General features: G+C 34.9%; 1 protein-coding gene across 1 annotated transcript; it reads left to right on the plus strand.

Annotated features, from left to right (window-relative positions):
* Positions 1-17,180: 17,180 nt before the first annotated feature.
* LOC117923911 (cytochrome P450 714C2-like) lies at positions 17,181-18,102 on the plus strand. The gene is made up of 3 exons (XM_034842397.1): positions 17,181-17,413; positions 17,513-17,855; positions 17,945-18,102. The coding sequence occupies exons 1-2, from the start codon at positions 17,181-17,183 to the stop codon at positions 17,781-17,783; spliced, it is 504 nt and encodes a 167-aa protein (XP_034698288.1). The 3' UTR covers positions 17,784-17,855; positions 17,945-18,102.
* Positions 18,103-25,928: the final 7,826 nt, after the last annotated feature.

Consider the following 25,928-nt stretch of genomic DNA (forward strand, 5'->3'; position numbering starts at 1 on the left):
GTCTGAGAACAAGCTCTCTTCGATACATTTCTTAAAGAAAATTACAAACTATATATAAGAGGTTATTTCACCCTTTTCCTTGCTTAAAGACTAAGGAATCATATGATAGGTGGATTACAAGGAGAGTTTGGGGATTTAGACAACAAATATCTAAAGCAAAATATCTCAAAAAGTCGGTCGGAAATATCAGGAAGCTTCAGGAGAAATTCCGTTGCACTGTATACTGAGAGAAAAACTCTCCGGGTAAGTGCTATCAGAGGATCCGGACATGTCTGACCGGGGAAGTTGAAACGTCATCCTCTCCCATCCGGCTGTGAGATATCAGGATGTGAAATATCCGATCAAAGGATCCAGACATGTCTGACCAGGGAAGTTGAAACGTCCTCCTCTCCCATTCGGCTGTGAGATATCCGGATGTGAAATGTCGGCGGACGGAATTCCGGATGTTAAATATCCGGAGAAGGTGGAAAGTCGGTCGGATAGAATTCCTCCCTTGGTGGAATGAGCTATGTTGCGTGTCGCTATTTGGATCAACTCCATCCGGATTCCCTAAGAGGACATGTGGCGTGCATTGCTATCCGGAACAACTCCATCCGGATTCCCTCAGGGAGAAGCACACAGCACTCGTGAACATCACACTCCAGATGATAGCATATCCTATCCGGATATGTTGTTCGGATTATTGACTAATGTGAGCAAGCCTTGCTACGTCATTCCGCCAGCCTGCCACACCCCATATTCCGCCGCCCTCTGATGGTGTGTCCGGACGCCCTGTCCGGACATCTTTTGCCATGGATTCCAAAGAACTCTCCTCAATCTCGGATTGCTTTGGTGATCAAAAAAGCTATCAAAACACCAAAACTTAACACAATTTGATTAGAATAGATTGCAAGGGTCCTTAATATGTTAATTGGGTTAAAAGGTGATAACTACTACTCAAAAGTGTTTAAAAGAGTTAATTATAAGCTATGAAATAACACTTTTTGAGTAGTAATCAATTATGCCATTTTCATCCATTTTGTTTCTAAAGACCCATCTAGTTCCAATAACACTTTGATTTTGAGGTCTTGACACTAATTCCCATACTTCACTTCTTTCAAATTGGTTTAACTCTTCTTGCATGGCAATCATCCAATTTTCATCAACTAGAGCATTTTTTATATTTTTAGGTTCAATTTGAGAGATAAAAGCAAGATTATTGCAAATATTTCTAAGGGATGATCTAGTTCTTACCCCACTAGATGGATTACCTATAATTTGATCTTGTGGGTGGTTGATGACAAACTTCCAATCTTTAGGGAGGTATTGGCTTGATTCACCTTGCACTTGTTGAGGAGGAGGTAGTGCCAAAGGTGATTCTTCTTTCTTGGGATCTTCTACAACTTCTTTTTGTTGCCTTCTATCTTCAATTTGTAATTTTCCCATGGAGGTCTCCAAGCCTAAATCATCATCAAAGCTCTCTCTTTCTTAGAGAGAATTGTTAGATTCATAAAAAATAACATGGATGGACTCCTCAACAACCATGGTTCTTTTGTTAAAAACTCTAAAGGCTTTACTTGAAGTTGAGTAACCAAGAAAAATTCCAACATCCGATTTTGCATCAAATTTTCCAAGATTGTCTTTGGTGTTTAATATAAAGCATTTGCACCCAAAGACTTTGAAATAGCTAATGTTGGGTTTCTTGTTTTTCCAAAGCTCATAGGGAGTTTTCTTAACAATAGGCCTTAATAAAATTCTATTTAAAACATAACAAGAAGTGTTAACCGCTTCGGCCCAAAAGTATTTTGGTAAATTGTTTTCATTTAGCATGGTTCTAGCCATTTCTTGAAGAGTTCTATTTTTCCTTTCAACTACCCCATTTTGTTGAGGAGTTCTAGGAGCCGAAAAATTGTGGTTAATACCATGCTCATTGCAATAGTCTTCAAAATCAATATTTTCAAATTCTCTCCCATGATCACTTCTTATACAAGTAATTGTAAAACCTTTTTCATTTTGAACCTTGTTACAAAACTTTGAAAACTCATAAAAGGTTTCATTTTTTTGACTTAAAAATAAAACCCAAGTGTATCTAGAGAAGTCATCCACAATAACAAAAGCATAAGATTTTCCTCCAAGGCTTGGTGTCCTAGAGGGACCAAATAAATCCATATGCAACAATTCAAGAGGCCTAGTTGTTGAAATGAAATTTTTGTTTTTAAAAGAGTTTTTGATTTGCTTTCCCATTTGACAAGCTTCACAAACTTTGTCTTTTTGAAAATTTATTTTGGGAAGGCCTCTAACAAGTTCATCTTTGTTGAGTTGGGAAATGAGGTCCATGTTAGCATGTCCCAACCTCCTATGCCACAACCAACTTTGATCATGCATGCTTGAAAAGCATCTATCATGGCCATCATATTTTGAAATATTTATTGCATAAACATTATCACATTTATGGCCCATGAAGATGGTTTTATTATTTTGAATATCTTTGATGATGCAATGAGATGCTTAAAAACCACTTTAAAACCTTTGTCACAAAGTTGACTTATGCTCAAAAGATTATGTTTTAAACCATCAACTAATAAAACACTTTCAATAAGAGAGGATGTGCCATTACCAATGTTGCCTTGACCAATGATCCTTCCTTTTCAATTGTCTCCAAAGGTAACGTATCCTCCTTTTCTCTTTGTAAGGAAAGCAAACTTTGATTCATTCCCGGTCATGTGTCTTGAGTATCCACTATCCAAGAACCACTTATCCTTCTTTGATCCCTACAAAATAAAATTTAAGTTGATTTAGGTACCCATATCTTTTTGGGTCCTTGAGGGTTAGTGACCTTGAATTTTTCAACCCAAACCTTTTTAGCTTTAGCATTTGAATTCTTTTGAGAATCATTTCCTAAGGGACATGTACTACTAATGTGCCCTCCTCTTCCACAAAAGTTGCAAGTGGTAGAAGGACTTACACTTGCGGATTCTTTTACAAAGTAGTTTTTAAAATACTTTTGATTTTTTGAATATTTGAATCCTAGCCCTTATTTGTCAAAAACACATTTTTGGCTAGTTAAGATCATTTCAAAAGATTTTTGTCCACAAGAGAAAATTGAAAGAGAGGAGGTTAACCATTCATTTTTCTTTTTCAAAATCTCATTTTTACTCCTCAAAATCTCATTTTCTTTTTCAAGATGAGTTTTAGATATTTCAACAATTGAAAATTTTTCTTTCACTTCTTCAAGTTCCTTTTCAAGTTCTTGAATTTTCTTTTTAAGAGAATTATTTTTCAAACTAAGTTTTTCAAAATCCTCATATAATTCTTCAAAAACATCATGCATATCTTCATCACTAAAGTTAGAGTTTACCTCATCAAGATCATCTATTGCCATGAAGCACATGTTTGCCACTTCCTTCTCATTTTCTTCTTCGGAGGATTCTTCACTTTCACTCCAAGTGGCCATCATTGCCTTCTTCATTCTTCTCTTGGCTTCACTCTTGTAGAGAGGACAATCATATTTGATGTGTCCCGGTTTTTTGCACTTGAAGCATGTTAAATCTCTTTTCTCTTCCCATTTCTCCTTGTCACCATGAGATAAAGATTCCTTTTTAGAAGGATCCCTTCTAGAGGTGAATTTCCTTCCTCTAAACCTTTCACCTCTCATATATTTGTTGAGCTTTCTTGTGATGAAGGCTAGATCATCATATTCATCACTTGACTTTTCTTTTTCAACATCTTCTTCTTCCTTGGTTGTAGCTTTGAGGGCTATGCTCTTCTTTTTGTCTTCACCCTCTTGTAGCTTCTTTGTCCAATTGATCTCATATGTCATTAATGACCCTATGAGCTCTTCCATAGGTAGCTTAGTCAAGTCTTTTGCTTCTTGAATTGCGGTGACCTTGGTATGCCACTTTGATGGGAGAGACCTCAATATCTTCATCACCTTCTCGGATTCTTTGTAGGTTTTTCCCAAAGCTTCAAGACCATTGACAATGTCGGTGAACTTAGTAATCATTTCAACAATAGTCTGAGTTTCTTTCATTGAATGCAATTCATAGTTATGAACAAGTAAATTGATTTTGACTCTTTCACTTGATTAGTTCTTTCATGAGTTATTTCAAGCAACCTCCAAATTTCTTTAGCCGATTTGCATTGACATATTCTATTATATTCATTTCTATCCATAGCACATTGCAAAGTAAAAACGACTTTAGCATTTAATTGAAAGTTTCTTCTATCAAGCTCATTCCATTCTTGCTTGGGTTTTGGAACCAAAACTCCATCAACTAGTTTAGTGGGAAAAGTTGGGCCATCTTCAATGACATTCCATACATCTAAATAAGTAGATTGCAAATACCAACTCATTCTAGTTTTCTAATAGGGATAGTCGGTTCCCGTAAAGAATGGAGCTCTATGTTTTGAAAAATTTTCAGCTTGGGATAAGCTTGATGGAATAGCCATTTCCTCTTAGATGATTAAGTCTTAAAAAAAGAGGTCTAGCTCTGATACCAATTGAGAAAACAAAGGCTATGCTTAGTTAAGAAAAATACCTAAAAAGAAAGAGGGGGGGGGGGGGGGGGGGGTGAATTGGGTTTTTAAAATATTTTCAATCACAACAAATTTAAACAAAATATAAGTAAAGTAAAGAGATAGAGTTTAAAGTATTCAAACTCGGGTTTATAATGGTTCAGCACTTCCTTGCCTACGTCCACTCTCCTCAACCTCCTAACCGAGTGAGGGTTCCACTAACTTGAAGCTTCAACCAAACTTCCAATCTTCTTACACTTGGATTCCGGCTCCAATGGGCTCTTACACAACCTCTTCAAGATTCAACCCTCTTGAAGGCTTTAACACTTAGATTGTTACAAGATATAATTACTCAACCTAGCTTAAGGATGGCTCAAATACAAGACAAAGCTAGGATGACAAACAAGAGTGCACTAAAGGATATGCAAGTGGTGATTTAATGCACTATGAAAGAAATGAGAGCTTTTTGATCAAGAAAAGGTAAGTAGGCTTTGAATGCAAGTGTTTTATACTTAATAAATGAAGTGGGGCTCTCAATTTATAGGTTTCTAAGCTCGAGAGTCAAAAACAGCAAAAGGTAACCTTGTCCGGTCGAGCTAGGGGTCGGCCGGTTCACTAGCCGTTGGAGCATTTAATGCATGATAGGTTACCGTTGCCTCAATCGGACCTCGACCGATCCTCAATCGGACCTCGACCGGTAAGGGAATCACCTCGACCGGGAAGAGAAGGCTACTGGGAGAGAGAGAAGGTTTTTGATCTTCCTCGACCGGACAACCACAACTGGTCGACCGGTTCCTCAACCGATTTACCGGTTGGCCATAGCCTCGACCGGTTGAGCCTTTTTGGCCCCGAAAACCTATTTTTTTGATTCCTTTCTTTTCTAACACTTAGGCAAGGTCTTTAGGTAAATTATTAACCCAATTTTGAAATATTTTGCCTAAGGTACATTAGTTAAAAACTCGGGTTTGAATGAAATCAACGTTTTATAGAATAAACCGAGTTTTCAAAGATGTATGAAGCATGTGAAAATCCTAAGTGCACTCATGCATTCATCTTACATTAGTTTCCTATGATCACAAGTCTTCCAAGCGTCACGATCTTGTATCCATTCGGTCATTTGATGAATTTTCGTGTTTATACCTGAGATTCTTAAACATTAAACCAATTAGTCACTTAACCATGGTTTGTTATCATCAAAACTCGATTAGGAGACCCTTGTGCTAACAACCTTCTAATTGGAGGGATGACTTGTCTTGGTCATTAGGATATTTTCCCATGATGAGTGCACTAGTGAATGTAATGCACATTGGACATGACCTATTGTGAATCATGACGCAAGGTTATCAATTGTCATGATTCACCAAGTTACTATACTACATGGACTTTCAAACTTGAGAGGATATTGAACCTATGCCAAAATCAATAGGAGACTTTCACCTTTGGTTGAGACCCTAAAATAGTCATATATCCCTATGAATTGGGTCATTATTGATGGAGACTAGTGATAGCGGGTATTCTCAATATAGGCACCATGATATCTCATGGGATTGAGACAATGTGTCCCCTTAGGTGATCCAAAGGACATGTGATCATGAAATCTATGGCCATAGTAATTCCTTTAGTGAAATTTGACATATGCTCCTTGGAGCTAGGGTATGTTAGGTGATCACATAATAAGTGGGATCTGTAACTCAAAGATTTGAGAGGTAATCTTGATAGGTGATAACACTTCATTGTTAGATTACATACACCAATTCATGGGGAGTCTACACGCAATGGATAGTAGGTCATGAACTTGAGCATTTAGTGTCTTGTTGTTATTTATATAGGATACTGGAGTTTAATTGATGGGTCCCAATGGTTCCCATTTTGAGGGAGCCAATACTTCTATAGGTCCCAGTGGTCTCCACTCTGAACTCATATATCTTGTTGGCACGAATTATGAGGGTGAGATTGGCTCTAGGTTCACTTTTGTGCATAAGGATGTTTTGGTAATTATGCAAGGTTGCATAAGGGTAAGTGAACAAGGTCTCTCGATTGGGCTAATTGATTAATTAGTAGGCCCTATTGGGTTAATTAATCAACTAGGACCCATTTTGGGTTAGATTAAGTGATCCAAGTCCATATGGGCTCAAATCACTTAAGCTTAGTTAGAATCCTTATAAATACCCCCTATGGGTTAAGGTCTCTATAACTTTTGTCTTCAATCATTCAGAGAGAAAGCAAGCCATAACCTCCACCTTCCTTTCCTCTGCACCGGAAGCGTGTCAAGAACAAAGTTGAGTCATCGGACGGAAGATCGTGGGTTTACGAGACTTCCATCAACTTTAAGGTCGTCTTTAACACTTGGAATTTAAGGTTTGGGAACATTCAAATCTAAAGGTTAGTACTTTAGCCCTAAAAGATCAATTTTTTTAAAAAAATTGGTATTACTTCCATTGCTTAGATCTAAGATGCCAACAATAACTTCAAGTGATTCTTTGAATTTTTAAAAGTAATTTTGAAACTTCTAATTTTTGGAAGGAAAGACTTCCAATCATTAATAAGCCCTTCAAACCCTTTCAAAATCACTCCCATACATATTTTCAAGCAATTGTCCTTATAAAAGTTTTCAATGAAAGTGCTAAATTATATATATATATATATATATATATATATATTAACAATATTCACACTTCCAAATGGCTCCTTGGTGGCTGTGGACCTGTATTTTTATGTGCATCCCTACTCGACAAGAAGACAAGCTTTTTTATTGTGAAAAATTGACATTCTAAAACAAAGTTTGAGTCGTAACTTATTTTAATTAATTTATTTTTTAAAGGGAAAACAAAATAAGAAAGAAACCTTCTATGATTTTTTATTTGAGAAAAGGACAAGTCTACAAACCAAAAATGGATTTAGGAGTGCGATTACCTATAAGAAAGGTATGATGATAAGTCGTAGCACCCCTTTAAATCTATATACTTATGGTTTGTATTAAACGAATGAAGGGAATTATAGCAATTAATTAATCGAACATAGATACTGAGGAAAGTACATCAAAGCAATGGTAAAAACGAATTACACAAATATACATAATTAATACATGAGAAATACACAAAATGATTTATTAATAAGATTTTATTATTTCAAATATCATAATACAATTTTAAGAAATCTTGAAAGAATTTTTTTACATTAAAAGCCAAATTGATTATTCACAAAGCTTCCATTTATTTATCACAAGATTTAATTTTATTCACATTCAAATTTATTTTCAAAGAATTTTTCTTATTTTTATTAAAAGAATTTATTAAGTACAAGTTCATTTAAAGAGAGAAGTTTGAATTTGATTTTATTTACAAGAATTTTATTTATTTATTTATTGTTAGAAGAAGAATGAATTTTAATAATTTTATTTCCAAGGAAGTGTTTCAATTCAATTTTTGTTTAAAGACTTTTTTTAACAAATTATAAAAAGAAAATTTCAATTTTATTTTATTTACAAAGGAATTGATTTTTATTACTTTTATTGAAAAAAGAGTTTTGCAATTTTATTCAAAAATAAGTATAAATTAAGTTTCTATTTAGGAAAAAGTGATTTTACTAAGAAAAGGTTTTCACAAGTTCAATTGAAATATATTTTTTTTCAACGTTTTAAATAAATTTCCTAGTACTTTTATTTTTATTAAAAATATTTTTAGATGATTTTATTCTAAGAAAACTTTATGAAACTTATTTTTCTCAAAAGGGGAAAATTTTTTTGGGTTGTTTTGTTAATAATCAGGTTTCTAGATAGCTTAAAAAAAAAGAAGATAAACAATTTAATTTTATTAAAAAAAGGCCAATTTAAAGGAAAATATGACAACACAAATCATCATAACTAACTGAGCATCCAAAATACATTAACATACATAGACATGAATAGAAAAACTTAAGACAATATGTATACAAATAGAAAATTTAAAGAAAATTAATATCTTAACAAAAAATTTGCAATGAATAAAAAGTCTAAACTAATATATATGAATAGGATATTTACAATAAATAGAAAAACTCAAACAAAAATATTTATAAAACTAAGAATTCCAACAAGAAAATATAATCTAAATATTTAAAGAACTAAAAAAAAAACCAACAACATAATCAATTACCATTTTACATAACTAAGTAATATACAAAATGCTATCCCCCTATTGCCTAGGGTTTCGTGCACTTAAATACAACTTCCTGAAAATTCCATTATTCAATGAAATTTGGCCCTACACGTGGTACACATCACAACTCCCCCCAATTAACACCACCCATACAAAAATAAAACAAGGTATTGCCCATTATAAGTCAATACATTCCAAGAAAACAGGCCAAACTCAACATCTCAAAATACTAGGTCCAAAGCAAGCAAATAAAAAATAATAGTTGAATATCAAAGCCCAATTTCAAAATAAAATCAACATCAAGAGGCCCAAATAAATAAGTGTGCAAGACCAAACCTAAGTCCAATATTTTCAAAACTCAGAAATAATATCAAGAGCCTAATATCAATATAATTCAACCCAAACAAATCAACCCAAATTAATAAATAATTCAATGATAAGTATTGTAAAGAATGCTTACCCTTTTTGAAACCCATGGATGAAGATGAGTGGAGATAAACCAATGCGAGAGACAGTGGTGCAGACCGTGGACATGGGGCTACTCCATGAATGGCACGTGAGTGGAGGCAAATGGTGGTGCGTAGTGGAGCTATCTGCTATGGTGTGTGTATGTGGGCATGGGTAGTTTTGGGCAACTGCCAATAATGGTAGCAAAAAGGTACATCGGCAATGAGAAGCGGAAAAAGGGAGATGGAGAAAGAAGTTGTTGTGAAAGGGATAGGAGAGAGTGAAAAGGAAAAAGAAAGGTATAAGTGGAAAAAAGTGTAGTGGGTGAGAGGGATGGAAGAGAGAGAGAGAGAAAGAGAAGGATGAGAGGGTATGGTGTGTTTGTGGAAAGAGATGGCCGTGGAAGAGAGATGAGAGGAATAGGTATGTGTAGAAGAAGGAGATTAGAGAAAGAGAGGGGGTTAGAAAAAGTTGTTGGGCAATTTTTGTCCAAGCCATGAGCCCATATATTAGACTATTTTATATTAAGGTATTCCTTAAGCCCAAATATAGATATATAAATAACATTAGGTCTTTGGTATTATGAGAGAAGGGGATTTGATTGAGAAAAGGAAAGAAAATTAGGGTTGTTTTCTGGGCACTGTTCTAAGGCTTAAGGGTGAAGTTACAGGTTCCTTTCATCAATTTTTTGGGGAAGTCCCTGTGGTATGTTTTCTCCCTGATTTTTTTATGTTCATGTTTTTTGAGGTGATGAATTCCTATCTCAAGTATTGAAATATTTATATCTTTATATAAGTTTTCAAGGTGAAGATACCTGATGACTTAATTATTGTATCCCCATTTATTGAAGTGAAAGAAATTTCTTCATGGTTTTTTTTATCTCCATTTGGAGGGGTTTTCCACATTATATTTGGTGTCCTCTTTTTTTGGTTGAATGTCCTTGATTATCATTCTTGATTCTTGTTAGGTTGTTATTATTGTTGAGGGTGGTTATTATTGATGAGTGATGATTAGTATTGTAGAGGAATCTTTTAACCTTGGTAGGTGAATACTCTAGATCTCTCCCTTTATCTTCCTAACAAGTGGTATTGGCGCCTGGTTATAGGAACTCTTATTTTTGAAAGGGATAGAAATAAAAAAGAACTCAACCTCCATGATAAGACTTAACAATTCAAATTAGGCTATGAGGAAGTCCATGATGGAAGATTTTCTCACCATCAAAGATTTTTCAAATAGTTTTGAAGGTGAAAAAGTTAGACCCAAAGATATTTTTGATTTGGAATGAAATAAGATGAACAAAAATGCAATTGCCTATATTAGGCAATGCATTGACACATCCTCATGTCATCATGTGGCAAATGAAACAAATGCCTATAATCTTTGGAAAAAATTGGAATTGGTGTTTGAACAAAAAATTGTTGGGTTTAAAATTTTCTTATTAAAGAAGTTAGTGAACATAAAGTTAAAGGAAGGAACACTAATGATAGATCACTTGAATACTTTTCAGAGCATTATTAATAAGTTAGCTACAATGAAAATGGTTATAGATGATGAGATGCAAGCATTGTTGTTGTTGTGTTCATTGCCAAACAGCTAGGAAACTTTTGTTGTGACTATTAGCAACTCTAATCCAAATGGTGCATTGTCTATGGAGCTTGTGAAGGGAAATTTGTTCAATGAAGAGACAAGAAGGAAAGTTTATGAGACAAAAAATGCACAAGCCTCATAATAGAAAGCAGAGAAAGAAACAAGAATATAAGACATAAAGGTCATGACAAGTTTGAGGAAAGGTCCTAATCCAAAGATAAAATCAAATGTTTCCATTGTGGACAAGAAGAGCATATGAAAAGGAATTGTTGAATTTGGAAAAGGGAACAAAATAAGCAGAATCAGGAAAAAGAAGATGACAAGAATACCACAACTTTTGTATCCAACAGTGATGAAGTTTTAGTGCTCTCAGATGAGTGTTTACATGTAAATGAGTAAGGACTTGAGTGGATTATAGACACTGTAGCCTTTTACCATGCTACTCCTCACTTGGAGTTGTTTTCTGATTACAGAGTTGAAGACTTTGGCACAATCAAGATGAGAAACTCTTGTCACTCCAAGATTGTAGGGATGGGTGAAGTTTGCTTTGAAACCAATATGGGGTGTAAGTTCACATTAAAAGATTTCAGACATGTTCTAGATTTATGCCTTTGTCTAATGTCAGGATTTGCCTTGGACAAGCAATGTTATGAAAACCACTTTGGCAAAGGAAAATGGAAGCTCACTAAGGGCTCATTGGTTATTGTTAAAGGAGAAACATGTTGTGCAAGACCCAAGGAAAAGTTTGTAATGATGAGTTATATGTTATAGAGGGTATTTCCTTGGAGTTGTGGCATAAAAGGTTAGGACATATAAGTGAGAAAGATTGCAAGTTTTGGTAATGAAGTTCTTAAATCCCTTGGCCAAAAATGAATCATCGTCTTCTTGTGATCATTGTTTGTTTGGAAAACAACATAGGGTTTTCTTTAATAGCAGATCTAAGAAGAAGTTAGAGAAGTTAGGGTTGGCATACTATGATATTTGTGGCCCCATGGATGTGGAAACTCTTGGAGGAAATAGGTACTTTATCACTTTTATTGATGATGCTACCAGGAAGGTATGAATTTATTTGCTCAGATAAAAGGATCAAGTCTTTCAGTATTTTCTATAGTTTCATTCATGGTTGAGAGAGAGACTGGAAGGAAATTGAAGTGTCATAGGTTTGATTATGGAGGTGAGTACACCTCAAGGGTCTTTGAAACTTATTGCACTAAGAATGGTATAAGGCATGAGAAAACAATCCCTGACACTCCACAACATAATGGTGTGACTGAAATGATGAGTCACACCATCATTGAGAAGGTTAAGTGTATACTGAAGACTGCAAAGTTGTCTAAGGTGTTTTGGGGTGAAGTTGCTTAGACTACCTGCTATTTGATAAATAGATTTCCATTAGGTCTATTGAACTTTAAGGTTCTAGAGAAGGCATGGACAGGAAAAAATGTTTCGTATTCCCACTTGAGGGTCTTTAGGTGTAAAACCTTTATGCATGTTCCCAAAGAACAGAGATCCAAACTTCATGACAAGGCAGCTCCACATGTCTTTGTTGGGTATGGTGATGAAGAATTTGGATTCAGATTATGGGATCTAACCAAGAAGAAATTGATGAGAAGTAGAGATGTGGTATTCCAAGAAAATCAAACCTTGGGAGATTTTGACAAAGCTAATTAGTCTAAAGGTACAAGTGATGACTTCATTGAGTTAGTACCTATTCCTTTATCATTAGAGCAACCCATAGATGAAGAAGAGAAAATTGATGGACTACCAAGAGATGATAGTGCAAGTGACATATTTGCACCAGAGCTAGTTGAACATGAGAAACAGGGAGTGTAAGAGGATTTGATACCCCAGGCTAGGAGGTCTACTAGAGAGCATCGTCCCTCTACTAGATATTCCTCTTTTGAGTACATGTTGGTAATTGATGAGGGAGAGCCACTGGGTTTTCAGGAAGCTATGTAAGGTGACATGGATTCCTTGCAAAAAAAAAAAAAAAAAAAAAAAAAAAAAAATGAAAACTATGAGTTTTTTACAACTTAAGGAAGAAAATTATTGAAAAACAAATGGGTGTTCAAGTGGTTGAGGGATATGGTTGAATAAAATGTAGTTAAGTTGAAGAAGATTCACATAAAAAAGAATACCTCAAACATGTTGACAAAAGTTGTTCCCAAGTAGAAGGTTAAGTTGTGCATTGGGACAACAAGTTTGAACTCTATGTGATGGAGTTATAGATTGACATTCCTCCCTCATGTGTTGGAAGGGAAAATTGTTAGGTTATGTTTGTCCAGCCCATGAGCCCATAGATTAGAATATTTTATATTTGGGTATTCCCTAAGCTCAAAAATAGATATATAAATAGAATTAGGTCTTTGGTATTATGAGGAAGGGAATTTGATTGAGAAAAGAAAGAAAAATCAGGGTTGTTTTCTAGGCATTGTTTTAGGGCTCAAAGGTGAAGTTATAGGTTCTTTTCATCAACCTTTTGAGGAAATCCTTGTGGTATGTTTTCTTCCTATTTTCTTTATGTTCATGTTTTCTAAGGTGATAGATTCTCACCTCAAGTATTGAGATATTTATATAAGTTTTCAAGGTGAAGAAACCTGAGGACTTAATTATTGTATCCCCATTTATTGAAGTGGAATAAATTTTCTCTTTGGTTTTTTACCTCCATTTGGAGGGTTTTTCCATGTTATATTAAGTGTCCTTGATTATCATTTTTGACTCTTGTTAGGTTTTTATTATTGTTGAGGGATGGTTATTATTGTTGATTGGTGGTTATTATCGTGGAGGAATTTTTTAACCTTGACAAGTGAATACTCTAAATCTTCTCCTTTATCTTCCAAACAAAAGTGGGTTGTTAGAAACTTAGAATTTAGAAAGTGGTATGGAGGTAGTTGGTTTCTGTTTTTTTTTTTTTTTTTGGTTTATTTGTAGACCCTCAATTTTGTCCCTTTCCACTTGCATATATATCTTGGGAGTGTCGCCCACACTCAATTCCTGTGTGTCACGACCATGGAGCCTTTGTTGGGCTTAGTCGGTTCTCAGACCTCATGTGAGTTCACCTATGGTCTGATTTAGTGCGAGCGTTTGGTCCATTATGAAGTGTTGTCATGGTCGATTCCTTGATTCGTATCATTCTATGGGATAGAGGTTGAGGATCCCGCAATCTTAGTTCAGTTGGAGACTATGACAGAACACACTGGCTTATTTTAGTCATTTCTCCCTCATTCGAGCTTGGAATTGTGCACCGTTTTTTTGGTTAGATTCCTTGTTCTCCAAGGAACATTTTATCAAAATTTGAGAGTTTTTCTCAACTAGTTAACCAGATGGGCAACCAGCTCAATCGGTTCGACAAGTTTTTTTGAGGCGGTTGACCGGTTGGTAATCAATCGACCGGTTCGTTGGGGCTACTGGCGAAGACTCTGTTTTTAGCATTTTTGGTGCCCTTTTTCTGGTTGGTTTGAGCCCTGGTGCTCTAGATAGGTTTGGAGAATGGTTTTAGGTCCAATTTGGGCCATTTTGGGGATGGATTGTAACCCACCTTGAATCCATGTGGATTCTTGGCGGGTAAGGAATTATGAAGTTATGAGGGGCAGCTGCCCACCTTGGGAAGGGGGGAGCTGAATGAGTTAGGGTTCCGAGGTTGAAGGTGAGGATTTTCAAAGCTGAACGGGAAAGAAAATGGGGTAGTACGAATGCTGATGGAGAGGAAGAAAAAAGAAGGAAGAAAAAAAAGAGATGTTTGGAGAGAAAGAAAAATGGGTTTTTGAGAAATCCTGGGTAGAGAGACTTTGTAGGAGGAGAACTAAAAGCATGGGGGAAAATTCTAGGGGTCTCTGAGGGTTTGGCACCTAGAGAGAAAGAAAAGAAAGGATAAAGGAAGGGGAAAAAAAAAAAACAGAGTTGGGAAGAGAAGTTTGAGAGGTTTTGAGGAAAACAGAGAGAACGGGAAAAGGAAGAAAAGGAAAAAAAAAAACAGAGGTATGAGAAGAGGGAGGAGTAGTTTTGAAGAAGAATGGATTCGTGAAGAGAAAGAAAATAGAGAACAAAGAAAGGAGAGAAAGAAGAGGAGAGGTTTTCAGTAGGGGAGGTTTTGAGAGAAGGGTTGAGAAAGCAAGAAGCGGAGAGTGAGAAAGTAGAGCGGGAATCCAAATGTATTCTTGAGAGGAGAACCTACAAGTATATTTGTTGTGATTCCCTTACTTGCTTCCATTTATCGCTCTATTTTTCATCCACTCTTGTGGCTCTTGAACATTGTTGGATAGTTTGGTTGTGAAATTGTGTTACTACTATGCTTTTTTTCTCATTTGCTTTCGATTTTCATCAGAGAGTAATCTTGGATGTGGTTTCAGTTGTGCCACTGATCATGGATCCCATCGACTTCTACATGAAATGGGTTTTCATTTGATAGGTCTTTTGTTTGTTCTTTTGGACTATGCTTTGTTTTGGGACATTTTGTTCATCTGCATTTGGGGTCTCTCTATTCTCTCTCTATTCCCCCATTGTCGAGGATTTTCAAAATTTCGGATTTATTTATTTTTTTAGCGTCAATTTCCAAAAGTGTCGAAAATTCCGGATTTATTTTTTTAGCGTCAATTTCCAAAAGTTTCGAAAATTCCGGATTTATTTTTTTAGCGTCAATTTCCAAAAGTTTCGAAAATTCCGGATTTATTTTTTTAGCGTCAATTTCCAAAAGTTTCGAAAAGTCCGGATTTATTTTTTAGCGTCAATTTCCAAAAAGTTTCGAAAAGTCTAGATTTATTTTTTTTAGCATAAATTTCCAAAAAGTTTCAAAAAGCCACGTAGTCCAAAGTCATGGTTGCGCTTGGTGGCCATTGGGTAGAGCCTAGAGATTACATATATATGGTTTGGTAATGGTTGGAAATTTTAGTAAATTTGGAATTTGCATGTATTGTGTGCTTGTACTTATTGACTAACCCTTTCTTGCAGCATATGGCTAGGGACCTCAGGTACGCTATTTTGTTATGGTTATTAGTTTCCTATGTGTGATGAATACCAACTAGAATTGCGAGTCTTGTCATTCATGTAGCCCGAGGGGGAAATTGACTGATCTTCGACCCGCATACTCCAACGTACCCAATTCACTAGTAGAGATCCCTTGGCCAGATTCTGGGCCTAGAGAGGTGCTACCTCGTATGAGGTACCTTCCTGATAGGTAACCTGATCCCCGGACCCAGAAATCTACTTTCGCGGACCGCTTTTTCCTAACTGGAGTCATTGAGGGGTTTTTGTTCTTACTTAATTTTTCCCATTTCAAAAATAAAAATAAAAAGTAAGAGGCGACTCCAAACAAAAACCATCCCTTGTCGGGATGGATTTTCCAAAACTCGAAAACCACACTTTTTCTCCACATTCACATTATTGTTTTAATTATTGAGTCATGCCGGTCGGTGGATCGGGGGAGGGTCCACATTATTATTACTTTCTAAACTTTTGGGAGGTCTACGACGGGCTGAGTAGTATCATAGGAGAACGATTTTAACTTGTGTAGTATTTTTATGTAGAATTAGTCTTCGTATATAAACGAAAAAGTTGTTTTGAAGTGTTTTAATTTGATAATGAAACATGTGGTAGAAAAAAGTTATTTTTGAAAAAAACTTCTTGGGTGTCAATTCAAATTAAACTTTTTCAAACGCCCTTTTTTTTTTCATGAAGAAAATGTTTCTAACTTTAGGATAGTCACTCAGGCACGCATGAAAAAGATGTTGAGACAAATTATTGCCAGGACAAAATTAAGTAGCGTGTAAACTTGTTCCTGGAAATCAGGCTGGAGTGACGGGCCGTGCTTAAATAGGAATTGCCTAGGATATTTGGTGGCCCACAATGGAGTTTTGTCCCCTATGGACGACTGGGAAGGATGATTCATTATCGTGACGCATGTGAAACACGAAGAGCATTAGCATTTAAAATGCCTTAAATGCATTATTGGTCTATTAAATATTTTCCAAAGAAAAACTCTATCAGTAGCCAAGATGCACCGACTGCAGGACAGCACTTGATACTTTGCGATAAACCAATGGAAGAAGTGTTGCCTGAACGAATATTCCCTTCTCTGGTAGCTTTATTAATTGTTGTATGGATTATTTTGTTTATATGGCTTTTCAATGTTCTGTATCTAGAGCCCAACAAAATCCGGCTCAAGCTTCAAAGGCAAGGGATAAAAGGTCCCCCGCCTGCTTTTGTAATGGGTAATATTCCTGAGATGAAGCGAGTCATGTCAATGGCTGCAGATGCTCCACGCAGTGAAACTCATCTACCACTTGGATTTTCCACTTCCACTACCTTCCCTTATTTCACTCAGTGGACTAAAGCGATATGGTATTAGTATGATTGATTTATATTTGAGATGAGCAGCACATAATTATTAGTTACTTAAAAGCATAATTAGGCTCCACTTGGATCTTCCAAACCATGAGGGTAATGGAATTTTTTTTTGAATTAATGCTCCATCGACATGATTTAAAGATATGCCTCTGACTGTAGGGCAATTTGAACATAATGGTGGAATCTGCGAGCGACCTGGTGAACTCATGGCTGGGTTTAATCGAACTTGGGCGTGGGAGTGCAGACATAAGAGTGGATGACTACATTAGAAGCTTCACCTCTACTGTAATTTCAAAGATGATGTTTGGAAGCCACCGTTCCAAAGGAGTTGAATTGTTTCCGAAGTGTAGGGCCCTTATGAAGGACTTGCAAACTCCGACAGTACTCAAAGGGATTCCTTTCTTCAGGTGTGTGCACCCCCGCCCTTTCTATTCTTGAAATTTGACAAAAAAAAAGGTGTAAATTTATCATAAGATTCATTTTCGCCTTTTTACCCAATGCAACAGATATTTACCAACCAAGGAAAATCGGGACGTATGGAGACTAGAGAAAGAGATTTGCGCTTCACTTATAGACATAGTAAAGGAACATCCTGAAGCTGCATCTGATAAAATGGCACAGATTATCATGGAGAGTGCTAAGACTGGTGAACTTGGGCCATCCACACCCGACCAGTACATAGTTGACAATTGCAAGGATGTGTACCTTGCTGGATTTGAAGTGACTGCTGTGGCCACATTATGGGGTTTAGTTCTGTTGGCTTCAAATCCTGAATAGCAAGCTCGCCTCCGTGCTGAAGTTTGTGGAGGCCATGTACCAGATACCAATATGCCTGGCAAGATGAAACTAGTAAGAATACGCCAAATTAAAATAAAGTAAATTTGTAGGAAATGCAGTGAACATATTTTGACCCGGGCATTTTCATTGTATGGATGCAGCTGAAGATGGTGATTCAAGAGGTGCTAAGGCTTTACCCAGGAGTTGCATTTGTGTCAAGGCAGGCCTTGAAAGATGTGAAGCTTGGTGATACTTTGGTTCCAAAAGGTGTCAACATTTGGATCTGGATACCAGCGCTTCACCAAGACCCTGAGTTGTGGGGATCTGTTGCTGAAAAGTTCAACCCTGAGAGGTTTGCTAATGGGATTTCGGGGGCCTGCAAGTCTCCCAATGCCATTCCATTTGGCGTAGGGACCCGAATGTGTCCTGGCCAGAACTTGGCCATTACAGAAATGAAGATATTGTTTACTATCATTCTATCACACTTCTCCCTTTCCCTCTCTCCTAATTATCGCCATTCCCCTCGCTTGAATTTGCTGCTAGAGCCTGAATATGGGGTGAATCTCATCATCAGAAAGATATGAGAGAATCAACCACAAAGAAGATGAAAGGAGCCTACCAGCCTAAGATGCATAAGGGTTCAGGTAATTTTCAGTACTAAACTCGAAGCATCTTGATACTAAGCTGTATATTCAGTGAAATGCTTGGCAATATGTATTTGACTTCCTATAATGGCTAACATTATGATATGGGTTAATTGGTTAAAAGGGTCAAAATAACCCCCATATTTGCAAATATAACCCACCAGTCAAAAAGCAAAAAAGTTGACCTGGTTGAGACAAAAATGCCCTTCTTCTTTTTTCTCTCCAAGACATACAACTTCTTCTTTCCATTTCCCCCTCATTTTTCCCTCCAAGACAACTTTCCCTTTCCCTTTGTTTTATAGCAGACCAGGTTCTAATTTTTTTATTCGATCATTAGTTGCTCCTTCTCTCTCTTTTCCTGCAGAAAACAAGTTTAACTTCTTACCATTGTTTCATCTATTCTTCATTCTTGGTCACAAAAATATGAAAAAAAATGTAAGCAACCAACAATTTCTTTTTTATATTATCATTTTATTTCTTTGTATTTATTGAAAATTCAAAATTTGACTTCAACATTGTAGGTAAAAAATAGAGACTCCATTGTTAGTTCTGAAAAAGTGAAAAGTTTGTTCAAAAGAAGTTGAAAAGATTTATCCATATGGCAAGGTCAAATGATGGTAAGCAAATTCAGAGTCATAAATTTCACTTAAACTTAATAATGGTTGAGTTGCATTAATAAAGAACTTAATTGTGGTTAAGTTCTTTGTTCATTTTTTCATATGAACTTAACAGTAATTGAGTTGCATTTACAAATAACTTAACCACAGTTAAGTCCACAGTCAGAATTTTCACCTTAACTTAACAGTAGTTGAGTTGCATTAATAAAAAACTTAACTGTGGATAAGTTCATAGTCAGAATTTTCATGTGAACTTAATAGTAGTTGAGTTGCATTAACAAAGAATTTAACCACAGTTAAGTTCACAGTCAGAATTTTCACCTGAACTTAACAGTAGTTGAGTTGCATTAACAAAGAACTTAACCACAGTTAAGTTCACAGTCAGAATTTTCATGTGAACTTAACAGTAGTTGAGTTGCATGAACAAAGAACTTAACCACAGTTAAGTTCACAGTTAGAATTTTCACCTGAACTTAACCATGGTTGAGTTGCATTAATAAATAACTTAATTGAGGTTAAATTCACACTCAGAATATTCACCTGAACTTAACAATTGTTGAGTTGCATTAACAAATAACTTAACTATAGTTAAGTTGACAGTTATAGTTACATTACAAAAATTGTAACTTTCAGCATCAAGTCAAATTCATCCAAAATAACAGTCAACACTCAACAACATATAAACGTTTTACATAATCAAAATGAAACCCACTACATGGGTAAATTTTTGAAGTAGAACAATTCAATTGCCATTTTCTCTCTAAACCAATCAATGTGGGCACCGGTCAGTGAGATGAATGGATGATCATTGATTCATGCCTAATTGGTGTCTCAGCTGATGTATGTCCAGCTGGTGCTCCTTGATGTCGGGTATAATCAACAATATTTATAACCTATAACACCATGAACTAGGGTAGCAAATACAAAGCTACTATAGCATAGTGGCTCTAGGATCGTTCCACTGGGAAGGGTACTCAAGTTGAAAATGATACCAATTCAAAGTGAATTGGTGTAGTTTCATTTCAAGGTTAGCTTAAGAAATAAAACACAAACTTTGGTTGAAAAAGGTATGGACTTAGATTAACAACACAAGTGATGAAAATAACTTAAGAAGAAAAAACATTCCTTGGAGATTCAGGTATACAGGGGAGGTTTCTCATGCAAAATCATAGCTCCGGTCAGTTGGTTCACTTCCTCACATTAGAGAATTAACATTAAGTCAATTCTCTAACATGTGCTGCATAAATGCATCCGTCAATTGGATTTCAGCTCTAATTCTCTCACTGATGCAACTTGCAATGGTTTGAGCCTCTCACTTAGCTTTTACCATTCAAGGTGATCTTTAACCTTGGATTACTCGTCAAAAGCTCGCAAGAGGTAACTAATGGATGTCTCCTAGGAGTCCAAAAGCTTACCAAGTGTTGGCTATTCTAGAAAATCCTACCTTCAAGTCACCTACCAGAGGCTCGCAAGGGGTAAACTAGTGCATCTCCTTGGTTAGAGATCACTTGCCTTACCAAGTGTTGGCCCAGGTGACTCCAAGGTGTTTTAAGTTAACTAAAAACATTAGAAACCACTCACGGGACACACTTACTCTTCATTAATAGCTGAAACCATAAAGCTTCTGATTCTTGCACTTGGAACCTTTCCCGGCAACCTTAACTCCAAGGAACTAAAAAGCTTAGCTACTCATTCTCTGGGGAAAGCTCCTCAGAGAGTGCATAACTTGGTAAAAATATTAAAATACAAAGTGAGAAGGTAAGGTAGAAAAGAGCTAAAGCTCTCTGTATTTCTTTCTTTTGAAACTTCCAAAAGGTTCAACAACCAGAACTCCCTCAGAACAGGCTCCTCGGGCTCTCTTTTAAACCAAAAATACAATTACAGCTATTACATGATATTTTGCCAAATTCCTAACTTAAAAGCTAAGGAAATCTATCATTGGTGACCTACAAGGAGAATTTAGGCATTTAGGGAACAAAAATCTAATGAAAAATATCTCCAAGTGTCGGTTACAAATATCGGGAAACACTCAGGACCACTTCGTAGGAGAAAAGTGAGGTCTGCGAAATTTCGCAGGTGCACAAGAAGGGTTGCGAAATTTCTTCATAGCAACCAGCTGCTTCAACACCTTCACAAAGTTGACTTCCATCTTGTGGTGCTTGGCTTCCATCGCGGCGTGAAGCTTCAGGGGAACTCCATAGCACTGTGCAAAAAGGCTGCGAAATCACTTTGCAACAAAAATGGTGCTTTCGCAGCACTTTTCTGAAGCCTTCCTTCCTTCAGCTTGGAGCAGTTGTCTTCCGAAGGCTGTAACTTCCTCATTTCAAATCCAAATTGCACACGGTTTGAAGCATTGGATTGTTGACTTCCTAAGCTTTCAAATGACATATTGTATGCATAATTTGGACTCCAGGAAGTACTCCAAAAGTGGCTGCAGTGACTGTCATCAAGAGTGCTCCATGGCTGATTTCTCTTTTGCTTTTCCTTGCATTCCCACTTTGCTTGCCAAGGATTCCATATAACTCTCCTCAATTATATAATGCTTTGGTGATCAAAATACTAACAAAAACACCAAAACTTACACATTTTGATTAGAATTGATTGAAAGGGGCCTTTACATGCTAATTGGCTTAAAAGGCACTAACTACTACTCAAAAGTGTTTAAAAGGATTAATTATAAGCTATCAAATAGCACTTTTTGAGTAGTAATCAATCATGCATTAAGTATTCTGCATATTTAATCAGGAACATCCCACATTCACCACTACATGAAACACAAGTAATCAAAATTAAGATGGCTAAAAAAATTTACTATATAAGGCATAAAGGTGAAATGATAAAATGAAGTTTGGATATTTGTTTACTTACTCATACTCTTGTTGAGCAACATCATGCAACCGTTCAATGTCCCACTCTTCTTCACTCTTAGGATCCCGTTCTTCCCATAATATGATGTAGCATGCAAAATACGAGGTAATACTTTAGCTAAAGGTATTATGACACCTTTTAGTTGATTATCACTATTAATGCCTATCAATGAGTCATACACAAATGTTATTCTCTGAACAAGGTGAACTACTCCCAGTACCCAATGCATACTTCAGACATTAATAGGGACATAGACGGTGTCCACCTCAAACCATTTCATGGAAGGAATTGGGTGAAGCCCATTAACATAGTCAACAAGAATATCATTTGCTTGCATTTGGAATTGATTCCACTTTTTAGCATGCTTCTCCCACCTTGCTTTCACATTTTGCTATATAAGAAAAGGTAAAAAAGAATAGTTAAACTACCATAATTTAACTAGTATTATGAGGGTCAATAGTAAAAAGAAACTAAACATACCCAAAACATTGTATCTGTGGTGGTAAAATTTTGAGAAAATGCATGGGGCTTTTCTATTCTCCCATTACGGAAAAAGTAGAAAGCAACATCAATATGCTAGACAACATATACAAAGAAAAACATTAGTTATACTATTTCATTATAATAACAATATACTAATAAGTAAAAGCAAACACAATAAGAACATTTACAAACTGTGTCTTTGAGCCATGAACCATGCTGAACTAGTGACTCAAACCATTCTTTGTCCGCATGCAAGTAATCAATATCAACCTTAAACCTTATTGTAATAATATATAAAAAAAACCATGGTCAAGCAAAGAAGTTGCCAAAAAGAAACTATTACAAGTTTAAAGTAAAGATAATTACCCTTATTGAAGACTCAATCACTTATAAAAGACTTCTCTTGCTTCCTCAGAAATAGATTACAAATGATTAAAGTTAGATGTTGTTTCCTTTTCATTTTTAATTTTTCTTCTCTTTGTAGGGTCTATGAAAGGAGGCTGCAAAAAATAGGACTTTTTCAACTCACGTCTTCGCTTAAATATAGTGGGGGACAGTTGCTTTGGAAATACATAAACCAAAAAGTTGCCTAATACGATAGGGGTATCAAATAATTTGGCAATATCAACAATTGGATAAAAAATCACATTATCTTCTTTCTCCATCCCTATTATGTGTTTTTCTGCAACTATAATATTTGTTATTTCTTCTGTATTGGTCTTCACATCTATATGGTCATGGTTCTCATCCTCCTTATCTTCCATCACAGTCTCAAACTTGTTGCTTTAATTATATTTGTTTGGAAATCAATAAATGTTTTTATATTGTCTAGTCAAAATATATGAGTTTAAATTTATTTCATATTAAAATTAATTTGTTCTTATATTTTTTTTATTCATATTTAGTAAATATTCTTGAGAAAATTATATATCTAAATTTACTTAAGAAGTAAGGAAGAAATTCTTAAAAAATAGAAAATATATAAATTATATTTGATTTCTATTAATAATTATTACTAATTGATAATAAATTAATTTTTCAAAGTATTGAATGAAAGCTCATAAATTTAATTTATTTTTAAGTTAAGAATTTGGTTTCACCTAATTGAAAAATCAAGTTTAAGTGTTGTAGAAGTTAAAAGTTGGAAAGATAAAAAAGAAAATATGAATTTTTCGTTAATTGGTATATTTGGTATATTTTGAAGTAAAAAGTAGGAGTTTGTCACTTGAAACAAGTTGAAAATTGAAATTTATGTCATAATGTTGAATCTTTATGAAAAATTGAAGTGTTCTATTAGAATGTTTGTTTATTATGAATCATTGAAATGTTATGTTGGAATGTTGGTTTATTATAAAAAATTAAAATATTGTACATGGGTGTATATATAGTCTGATTAATGGATGAGACTACTTATAACATGGTAGAAAGACTTTATTTTATTATATGTTTGGTTGTTTGTCTAACATATTTATCTAATTCACAGGTTACTATAATTTTTTCATTTTCATTTTACTTACTCTTTTAGTAATATTATTGTGTAGAAAAGGGTCGCTATAAATAATGAAAATCGTTAAAAGGTTCCATTCAATCATTGTGATAGATCTAAACCATTTGCGTTTCATCATGACCATAACTCAATGATATAATATATACTTCTTAATTATATCTTTAAAATAATATTTTTATTTTATTCTATTTATGTAAAAAACACATTTTACCTAAAAAGTTGTAAAGGGAGTTTATTAATTATCTTTAAAAGTAACTTAATTATTTTTTGTGTGCATATAAAAAAGTCTTACCATTGAAGAGTTGAAGAGGAAGTGGAGTTCTTTCGTGCCACCTACTACAATGCGAGTAAAGGATGGATAAAAGATACTCTTAAATCTCAATATGTAAGAGTCATGTTACTTGTAGTAGTAAAAGGTAAAACTATCTTTTCATTATATGTTATGGTAATATTTTTACTAATTGAAATTATATTATATTTTTCAAGAAGAGATGCTTGAGATTCAAGAGCAAAGTACCTAGAAGGTTGGTACTCTTGTCTGACTTAGAGATAACCCATTGAGTGCTCAAGAAGCGATCAAGTTATATATGTTCAAGGTTTGGGATATGGATCACAACTTAAGCGTTCGAGTGCAACTGAATTTCCTAATAAAGAGACAAAGAATTGCAACAATAGATCATAGAGTTACAGGAGTTTAAGATTACAACTACCACTCAATTGGAGGAGTTGAAGGCAATGATATAGAGTTTCATGCCACAACAAACCAATACTTCTAACTAACTACCACCTCATTTTGGCTTAGCTTCCCAACCACCACTTTTACTATCAAGTTGACATTATTATGTGGTTTACTATTATATGTTAGTCATTTTTATTTTAGATAATATTCAAATAGCATAGACAATGTTATTTGCAAGTATGGTTTAATTTGCATTGATAAAACAAATGTTTTGTTATTACTTATTTTCTATAGGTTATTATATTTTTACATTATTAAATTATTTATTTTGTATAATATCATCTTATATTTGAAAGTGTTGAATATCATACAAGTTTATAAATGTTTCAATAGGATTATCTAAAATTTTAAAAATTAATAACAATATTATATTTTGGGAGGAAATTATTTCATCCTCAAATTAGTATAAATACAAAATTTGTTTCATTATTTCATCTTCTAATATGAATAAAAACATTTAGAGATAAAACTATTTCATTGCCTAAATATGATTAGTTTTAAAGATGAAATAATGTTGTCTCCAATTTTAATGAAAACATTTAGAGACAAGATTTATTTGTTACCAAAACTATATGTCAATATTTCGAAATGAAAACATTTCCTCCCTAAATGTAAGTGGAAATATTTTGAGATAAAATTATTTCGTTACAAAAACTCTTTGTTAACATGATGCAAATGAAAATATTTCATCTCCTAATGTATAAAGTAACATTTAGAGATGAAATAATTTTGTTGCCCAATGAAATCTTGTGTTACCAAATGGTTTACTAGATATTTGAAAATCTAATTCCCAACAAAACATTTTACTTTACATCATAAAAAACTCTCGTTGCCAAATAGTTTTGGCCATGAGATTTCATTCCGTCATAGATACGTTTTCCTAACAAAATGAAATTATTTGTCTCCAAAACTATAGGGTGACACAATTGTGGAGACAATTGTCGAGACAATTTTTTGTCAAGAAAGCCTTTTGACCACAAAAGAAATATTGTTAGAGACAAATCATTTCATCCCTAATTTGTTGTAGTGCTTGGTCAGCCCACTTTGGCACCCAAGCCTAACTCCAACACCTTGGATATTTTGGTAGTGCACAATGGAGTTTTGTCCTCTATGAGGGACTGGGAAGGATGATTCATTATTGCGATGCATGAGAAACATGAAGAGCATTGGCATTTAAAATACCTTGAATGAATTATTGGTCTAGTAAATATATCCAAAGAAAAACTCTATAAGTAAGCCAAGACGCACCAACTGTAGGACAACACTAGATACCTTGCTCATTAACCA

Source organism: Vitis riparia, chromosome 10, assembly GCF_004353265.1.
Source record: "Vitis riparia cultivar Riparia Gloire de Montpellier isolate 1030 chromosome 10, EGFV_Vit.rip_1.0, whole genome shotgun sequence".
NCBI lineage: Eukaryota > Viridiplantae > Streptophyta > Magnoliopsida > Vitales > Vitaceae > Vitis > Vitis riparia.